Source organism: Xenopus tropicalis, chromosome 1, assembly GCF_000004195.4.
Source record: "Xenopus tropicalis strain Nigerian chromosome 1, UCB_Xtro_10.0, whole genome shotgun sequence".
In the NCBI taxonomy this organism is placed as follows: domain Eukaryota; kingdom Metazoa; phylum Chordata; class Amphibia; order Anura; family Pipidae; genus Xenopus; species Xenopus tropicalis.
Window position 1 is genome coordinate 99,474,491 of NC_030677.2, and position 8,690 is coordinate 99,483,180.

The 8,690-nt window shown below is 41.2% G+C and overlaps 1 protein-coding gene across 1 annotated transcript; it reads right to left on the reverse strand.

Moving 5' to 3' along the window:
- Positions 1-2,355: 2,355 nt before the first annotated feature.
- rps15 (ribosomal protein S15) lies at positions 2,356-6,358 on the reverse strand. Its single transcript, NM_001011187.2, has 4 exons — positions 6,333-6,358; positions 4,941-5,026; positions 4,594-4,828; positions 2,356-2,504 (listed from the first exon to the last, which is right to left on the reverse strand). Exons 1-4 carry the CDS (start codon positions 6,333-6,335, stop codon positions 2,391-2,393), a joined length of 438 nt encoding a protein of 145 aa, NP_001011187.1. The 5' UTR covers positions 6,336-6,358; the 3' UTR covers positions 2,356-2,390.
- Positions 6,359-8,690: the final 2,332 nt, after the last annotated feature.

Consider the following 8,690-nt stretch of genomic DNA (forward strand, 5'->3'; position numbering starts at 1 on the left):
GGTTTTGGGGGTCTGTAAACAATTTTTTGCATAATTATATATACACACACCTATATATAGATAGGTGTGTATATATTACACACACACACCTAGATATACCTATATCTACACACACATCTGGGAAAGCATGGCCAGCTTTCCTTGAAGCATAGGCTACAATGTGCATGCAGCTGGAACCTTTCACCAAGGATAAAAACTGAAACGTAGGCCATTTCATAGACTCTGCAGACAGGAGGGGATGGGAGGAGTTGGCAGCTGCCTGACCAAATGGGACATTTAATATCTGCAATGCACAACTTCAGCTCCACAAATAAAATCACAAGTCTTGACACTGCACAATATCTATTCCAGTAACAATGTTAGAAGTTTTTTCCCCAGTGTATTACCTCTACATCACTTCCCCCAGAAAAAAATTACATTTCATTTAAGAAAGTTGTGCCCAAATGTGTTATGTGCCTGCATTCAATAAAAGTAGAATGCTATCAGTTTACATCCACCTCCTAGCCTCCAGCCATCTTATGATTTATTGAACAACCCCCCAGTGAAAAGGAAAACTTACCCCCAAAATGAACTTAACCAGCAAATATTTGATATCATTGTGTAAAAGAATCTTACCAAACCATTATCTGTATATATTGCCCTTTAAAATCTTTTACCTTGAGCCACCATTTTGTATTGCTCCCTCAGAGATCACCTGACAGGAAATAATGGCAGGGTTTAACTGTAATAGGCAGACATGTGGGAGGAAGAGACGTAACTTTGTCAACTAATCAGCTGACGTGACCTAACGTGTGCGCTCTTGATTTTTGTACTTTGTAGTACTTAGAGGCGTTGTCCACCTTCAATGTTCAAATCTTATTAAAAAAAAAATTTAGTGTTACATTTCCTTTAAAGGAGAAGGAAAGGCTAGTAAAGAGTTAATCTCAAGCTGCAGGCATACCTTCAGTTGTCTCAATAGTGCCCTTAAGTCTCCCCATATTTCTCCAATTCAGAAGATCAGAAGCCAAACAGGAAAAAAAACGCTAAGCAGTGTAGAGAAGATTCCCATAATGCATCGCTCATCCCCAGACTCGAGGACTTAGAACTGTAGGTGGCGCATGCGCAAAAACAGGAGGCTCCCCCCAGCGTCAGCAACATGAGACACAGGCAAGGGGACACAAGCGGCGGTGCTGGTAGGGGAGAGAGGCAATGGGGACGCAAGCGGCGGTGCCGGTAGGGGGAAGAGGCAAGGGGGACACAGCTCCAGACAGTTGCTGAGGAGAGAGGCACAGTGAACGTAGAAGCCGGCAGTGGCCATGTTAAAGATGGCGGCGCCGTTCACTGAAACAAGGATGTAGAATGTAGCAGTGTATCTCTGTAAATCTTTCATTAGGCAAGCCAGGAATATAGCGTTTTTACTCAGCAATAGTAGTACTATTTAATTGTGTGGTTAATAGATTTTGACTTTCCTTCTCCTTTAAGTAAAAAAGCTATTCTACCCTGCACCAATAACTGCCCTATCCTGCAAACCTCTTAGTATTTTAAATGCTTTAATAGAAAATATCTGCTAAAACTTGGCAGTTATTGGTGCAGGGTAGAATAGCTTTTTTACTTAATTTTTTAGAGTTACTTTTCCTTTAAACCACCAAATATGCTCTCAGCATGTCAAAAATTAAATTTTCCATTAGAAAAAAAAAAAAAAAAAAAAAAAACAGACCACTGTAAAAGCTACTTTTTATACCTGTTCTTCTGTCTCTGATCAGTTTTCTGAAGGGATGGGAGTGGCCTATTTTGAACCTGACAGAACCTATATGCCTACATCACGTCCAGGCTTTGCCCTACTTCCCTACTGAACCAATTCATTGTTGCACTCTAACCAGTTGCATGATTGAAAGGTCATTGGTTAATTTCTTCCTTGCAACAGCATAGGCAAACAGACTCAGCATATCAAAAATCTTATACATTGTTAAATTTGCAGCACTGTCACAGTAAGCAGTGTCAGACTGACAGGAGACACAGCCAAGACGAGTTAAGTCGGCTGCCAGTACTATGCTTGACATCATATAAGTGGAAAATGGGTTGGTTACCATCTATTTACAGTATCAGGAACAACAACACCACCACAGGCTGTCATTTAATTACATGAAATTTCCACACCTGCTTTTGTAGCAAAGGAAACTTAAATTCATAATGCAAGTGGTAAGTAACACGATAAAAAGCTGGAGTTCCGAATACAGATATTAGAATTACTTAACACTGACTTAAGTGTTCACAAAGTTCCTAAAGCTTCATACAATCTAATACTTAACACTGATATTTCTGTTTGTTATGTTTATCCTATACTAAATATGTAAAAAAAAAATACTATGGACAGAATAGATTGAAAATCCTTTATTTACACCATCAGATGATTACTTAAGCGGAATAAAGCGAGAAGAGTGGGTGGCACCAATACCGGGTCTGCCGTGTTTCACAGGCTTGTAGGTGATGGAAAACTCGCCCAAGTAATGGCCAATCATCTCAGGCTAAGGAAAAATGACAAATATTAAATGTCAAAATGTGACCAATTTCTGACAAACATTTGTTAACTTGATGCTACATTAGATGACACTTATCACCAAGAAATAACTGTTGGTTCGCCATGAAGTTACACTGTACTAAAATTATAAAATTAGCTTTATCAAGATAACTAGGGTATACTCAGAGCTGGATGTTTGTTTTTCTGTGCCCACCCCCCTTGCTCCATGACCAGTGCCAATGTGTAGGAACAGGAATTAGCTACATAATCAAAGTGATATTACTAACAGTTAATAAAACTTTGTCAAACGTGAAGGAAAACTGTACCCACAAAATGAATACTTAGGCAACAGATAGGCCACTTAATATAAACTATTAAAGAATCTTGCCAGACTGGAATATGAATAACATTTTTGCTCCCCCAGAGATCACATGACCAGAAATAATGCAGCTCTAACAGGAAGAAGCAAATGACAAAGCTCTGTTCATTAATTGGCTGATGTGGCCTAGCATGTAGGTGTGCCTTGGCTTGTTTGTGTGCACTGTGAATCCTATGAATCCAGGGGCGGCCCTTAATTCTTACAATGTCAAAAATTTTTTCTTTTATTTAGCTTTACCCAATGGCACATGCTACTACAAAAGTATATTTATAGGAAAATGGTTGATTTGATGAAGCCGGGTTTTACACATGAGCTGGTTTATGCAATATATTTTTAGAGAGGCCTAAACTGTTCAGGGGTATAGTTTTCCTTTAATATGAAATGAGAGAATGATGCATTAACATAATAAGGGGAGCCTCTATAGGCACAGAACTTCCCTGCTTTAAGGCTGTGCTTGCCTCTGGCTGTTACAGGAGCCCAGAACATAACATACATTTGTATCCAAGTCTTTAGTTAAGTTTTAGCTCTCCTCTAAACCAGCCTGGAGTTTTTAGTCTTTCTTCCAGGAGACCCTGAATTAAAGGGGAAGGAAAGGCTAAGTCACTTGAAGGTACCTAAATGTTAGGCACCCCCAAGTGACTTTAATTGCTTACCTTTTACCCTGGGCTTGTGCTCCTGTTAGGAGAAAACCGCACCAACCTGGGGTAGCTGTAGTGATTATTTCCTCTTCCGTGTACGGAATCCCTGGGCCAGCTCATGTGCAGTAGAGTGAAAAAGCCGTCTTTTATGTTAAAGTTTGGCTCTTCACTCTACTGCACATGCACTCAAAGGAAGAGGAGACACTTACTGCAGGTACCCCGGGGCTGTTCTCTCCTAACAGAGGCACCAGCCCGGGGTAAAAGGTAAGCGATTAAAGTCACTTGGGTGTGCCTAACATTTTGGCACCACCATGTGACTTAGCCTTTCCTTCTCCTTCAAGCTGGCACACGCAGTACAGTAAAATCAAAAAAGTACAGCACCCATTTGGCTGACCATTGAAGCACAAGGGATATTTAGGAGAAAGTTAAATGGGGCAGAAGTCTGTAAGACCATACATTGCCCTGTTTTGTTTTTTTTATTTAAAGAAGGGACCATATCTGCTCAGGGTAAAAAGTCAATAGGTTCAGTCACTGGAATGCTAATGGCACCTCACATGATTGCTTCTTTTACAATGATTACAGTGACTAAAAGGGGCCACTAACAGTACAGTAAATTCTAGGTGTCAAGGTCACAAATGTTTTCTTGACACAAGATAGTTCAGATACTATCACATAATTTGGGCAAATCCATGAACTGTTTTCAGGGCTAGGGCAGCCAGTGTGCCTGTTCAAACCAAAGTGCAAATTGCTGGAGGAGTTGTCAGCATGTTGTGTGAATAAATCAGATAGATGCAAGATCAGAGGTCACTTAGCTGAGATGAAAGAAGTATGACCCAAACTGTCATATGACCTATTCTTGCAATATATAATCAAGCCAGTACACTTTGATTGCAATATTTGTTTGCTACTACACAGGATCTACTTGACCCTTGGGCCTATTCACAAACGCACAACTGCAGACATGAGTACTGCTAAGAAGTAAATTGCTACACACCTATAATGTTAAGGGGCCCAAATTACAATACATTTCTTATGAATTGCTTTTTGCCCTCAAAAATAAAGTTTATCAACAAGCTTACCTTGATTTCCACCTGGTTGAAGGATTTTCCATTGTAAACTCCCACCATGCTTCCCACCATCTCAGGCAGGATGATCATATCCCTCAAGTGAGTTTTAATGACCTCAGGTTTTTCCATAGGTGGAGCCTCCTTCTTAGCCTTTCGCAGACGCTTTAGAAGAGAGTTCTGCTTGCGGCGAAGGCCCCGGTTCAGACGCCTCCTCTGACGAGCACAATACAGCTGCATTATCTGCTCACTAGGAGGGAGGAAAAAGCCAGTTATGATGTAAAAAGCTCTCTATGATGTAAAAAGGAAGCAAGATGAAATTAACATTTACAGTGCATAATAAGCAAAGTAAAAAAACTCACTAGGACATATCGAGCAGCTGGTCAAGGTCCACCCCTCGATAGGTAAATTTCTTGAAGGTCCTTTTCTTCTTCTGCTCAACTTCCGCCTGTAAAAGACAAAATAGTTAATCAGTACTAGAAGTCTTGGGACTCCCATCACCCTAGTTTTGACCAGAGCAGCAGGCTCTTTTAAGGGAGTCCACATATTGCTGCGTAATGCATGCAACCCACCAGTGCTTAAAACTGCTCTGGCTGCCCCTCATTGGTGGACACAAACATAAAAGCCTTTTTTAAACATTTGTACAGAAGAAGCGTACCATTAACATGATAAAGAGCAGTGAGTATCTAACAAAATGCTTCAACATTTGCCACAACTTATCCTTCCTTTATGGCATCCCCACTGTAGAGATATCCTCTAATTACTTCAAGTATTAACACTTTATAAAAGAGCCAATATGATCAGTAGGGCTGTACAATATATATATATATATATATATATAAATAGAAATGTGTGCGGCACACATAGGGACTTGATACAAAAGAAAAAGTGGTTTTAGTGAAAAAATTCCAACGTTTTGAGCACAATCTGTGCTCTTCCTCAGGAACAAACCAACAGACCATATCCCAGCACCCACAGTAAATACCCCCACCACACAAAATGGCTACATACATACATACATACAAAGAGGGCTCTGATCAAATGATCTTACAATCTAGTATCTGGAAATCTGTGTGGCTTTTTTCACCAAGTCACAGCCATTTTAGCTTTCTAGTTTAGAATTGAGAAGCAGAAGACAGAACTAACTCAATACAAAAATAGAGTACTGCAACACTGGCAGGGCAGCAGATAATTCAATGGGATGACATTTTCCCCCAAAGCTCCCTATATAAAACATATGCACCAGCAGCTTATAATTTTACAGCAGGGTCACAGCACCAAACCCAAAACTGCTAATGGAAACGATTATCGTTAATTATATTAAGGCTGTCCATTAAATATTGAGATTATTACTCTATACGTATAAGAGGCGACAAGTTTAAAAGCACTACATGTATTGTGTTTTCTTCTACCCCAGAAAAAAACTGAAAAACAAATACACTAAGAACACAATTCCCCTCAGCACAAGCCGGAGCTGAATGTACAAACAGTATATATAGAGGATTTCAGGAACTCAGCGTTGTTACAGGCAGAGCCCCTACCAGTAGTGAAGGGAAGGAAAGCGGAGCAGGGAGGCAACAAGGCCCGAACACATAACTAAAAGACGGAAAAGCAGTGACCAATAGCGCTCCAATAGCTACATCACTACAAAACCGGCTATATACACGGACTACAGCCGCCTGCGTGAGGGGCACACTGAAGCCTACAGAGAGGATGGCAATAGATTGTATTCACGCAGAAAATTAAACACCCACCATTTTGCCAGAAGAACTGTAAAAAAGAAAGATCTCGTTCGTGAGCAGGCAGATATCGCGAGGAAGTAGGAAGGTTCCGGCGATTCTATAACGTCATTTCCGCTCAGTCCCGGATAGAATGAATTCGTTCCTCACACACTACTGTTTGGTCCGCACATACACAAATATGTATGTTTGCATGTTAGGATGATGAAAAAGCAAATAGATTTACTCTGCGACCCATGGAGGTTTAAAGGGTCTGTTCAGCAGGAGGGCCTGAATACAAAGATAAAATATTAAATGAGTACATTTAACAAAAGTGTAGCCCCTCAAAGTTTTAGATTTTTGACTGCTGGGGTCAGTGACTTCCATCTGACAGTTAATCAAAAAAAATTAAGACCAAAAAGTTGCTAAGAATAGGCCATTCTGTAAAATACTGAAAGTTACATTGAAGGTGAACATGCCCAATAAGAAAATAAAAAGGTGTTTTGAAGCTGGTAGTGGGAGTGTTAATGCTGCTGCAACATTTAAATGTGGGGAAATATGTGGGTCATTGCTCTGGATTTTTGGTTGAAACTAGTGGAGATAATGGGGGAGACTTATTAAGATGTGAATTCAGAGCTTAATTCATAAAAACTCTCCCACGTTTTATTCATTCCTATGGGATTTTAAGAAGTGTATTTATCAATGGGTGAAAGTTAGAACTCACTTTTTGATAAATACACTTCTAAAAACCCCATAGGAATGAATAGAACGTGGGTTTTTATGTATAAGGGCTGTGGCACACGGGGAGATTAGTCGCCGCAATAAATCTCCCTTGTCGTGGGCGACTAACCTCCCCAAAATGCCATCCCACTGGTGAGGATGGAAATCACCGGTGGGATGGCATACGCGGCACCGCGATCGCCTAAGTTTGCACGCAAGGCAACTTCGGCGATTTCAGCTAATCGCTGCACTGCGTATGCCATCCCACCCGCGATTTACATTCGGTGGGATGGCATTTCATGGAGACTAGTCGCCCGCGACAAGGGAGATTTGTCGCGGGCAACTAATCTTCCCGTGTGCCACAGCCCTTAAGTTCTTAACTCACATCTTGATAAATCTGCCCCCTAGGGGCACATTTACTAATCCACGAGCGTCCGAATGCGGTTTTTCCGTAAAGATCGGTAATTTTTTGCGATTTTTTTTTTTTCGCCGCCGTCTGGACTTTTTCGCGAATTGGCGAGACTTTTTCGTTGCCGTCACGAGTTTTTCGCGAATTGTCGCGAACTTTTCATCGCCGTCGCAAAAAAATCGTACTGTACGGAAGTTTTGGATTCATTCAAGCTTCAGTATCGTGACTTTCCTTGGGCCAGGTTGGAGCTGCAGAGTGCCATTGAGCCCTATGGGAGACTTTCCTTGGGCCGGGTTGGAGCTGCAGAGTGCCATTGAGCCCTATGGGAGACTTTCCTTGGGCCGGGTTGGAGCTGCAGAGTGCCATTGAGCCCTATGGGAGACTTTCCTTGGGCCAGGTTGGAGCTGCAGAGTGCCATTGAGCCCTATGGGAGACTTTCCTTGGGCCAGGTTGGAGCTGCAGAGTGCCATTGAGCCCTATGGGAGACTTTCCTTGGGCCAGGTTGGAGCTGCAGAGTGCCATTGAGTCCTATGGGAGGCTTCCAAAATCATGCAAAGTCGGAATGGTTTGCCCGCCGTTTACGAGTGCTCAATACGAAAAAGTCGTACCGGCGACAAGAAAGTCGTGACAATACGCGAAAAAGTCGCGCTGGCGATGAAAAAAATCGCAAAAAATACGAAAAAGCCGCAAAATGTTAGTTTCCAATCCGATTTTTTCCCATTCGGGATTCGGATTCATGGATTAGTAAATGTGCCCCCTAGTGTTTCATCACAGCTTAATTCAAAATTAGACCCCTTTAACAGACTGCAGTCCATTGCAAGTGCCTTGAAATGCCACTGCTGCAAGTGCAGCCCTTCAATACAAGACTGGTATTTAATTAATATTTCCCCAATGATTCTTTAAGAGAGGTGGTTTTCCTAAAGATTGCCAAACTGAGACATGGACAGGGATATTTAGAGGCAATGTGCAATTTTTTAATTGTATTTATTTCTTATTTTGAATTATTTGCCTTTTTGTTCTATGTATTAATGCTTTCTAGTTCATATAGCTTGTTCTTGCAATCGGGTGGAAGTTAGATAGCAATGATTGATCAAGTATTCTTAAAGTGGACCTGTCACCCAGGCATAAAAAGCTGTATAATAAAAGCCCATTTGAAGTTAAATATGCACCCCAACCTAATTTTTTTATTAACACATCCGTACCCATTATAAAAGCATTTAAAAATCCCAGCTGTCAATCATATATTGCCTGCCCCGCCTCTATGC

What these genes read in the sequence shown, in the direction of transcription:
- rps15 (NM_001011187.2), bottom strand. An exon ending in CAGCTGCTCGATATGTCCTA is followed by an intron (nt 4,829 to 4,940) that starts GTGAGTTTTTTT and finishes CCTCCCTCCTAG; the next exon opens with TGAGCAGATAATGCAGCTGT. An exon ending in TCAACCAGGTGGAAATCAAG is followed by an intron (nt 2,505 to 4,593) that starts GTAAGCTTGTTG and finishes ATTTTTCCTTAG; the next exon opens with CCTGAGATGATTGGCCATTA.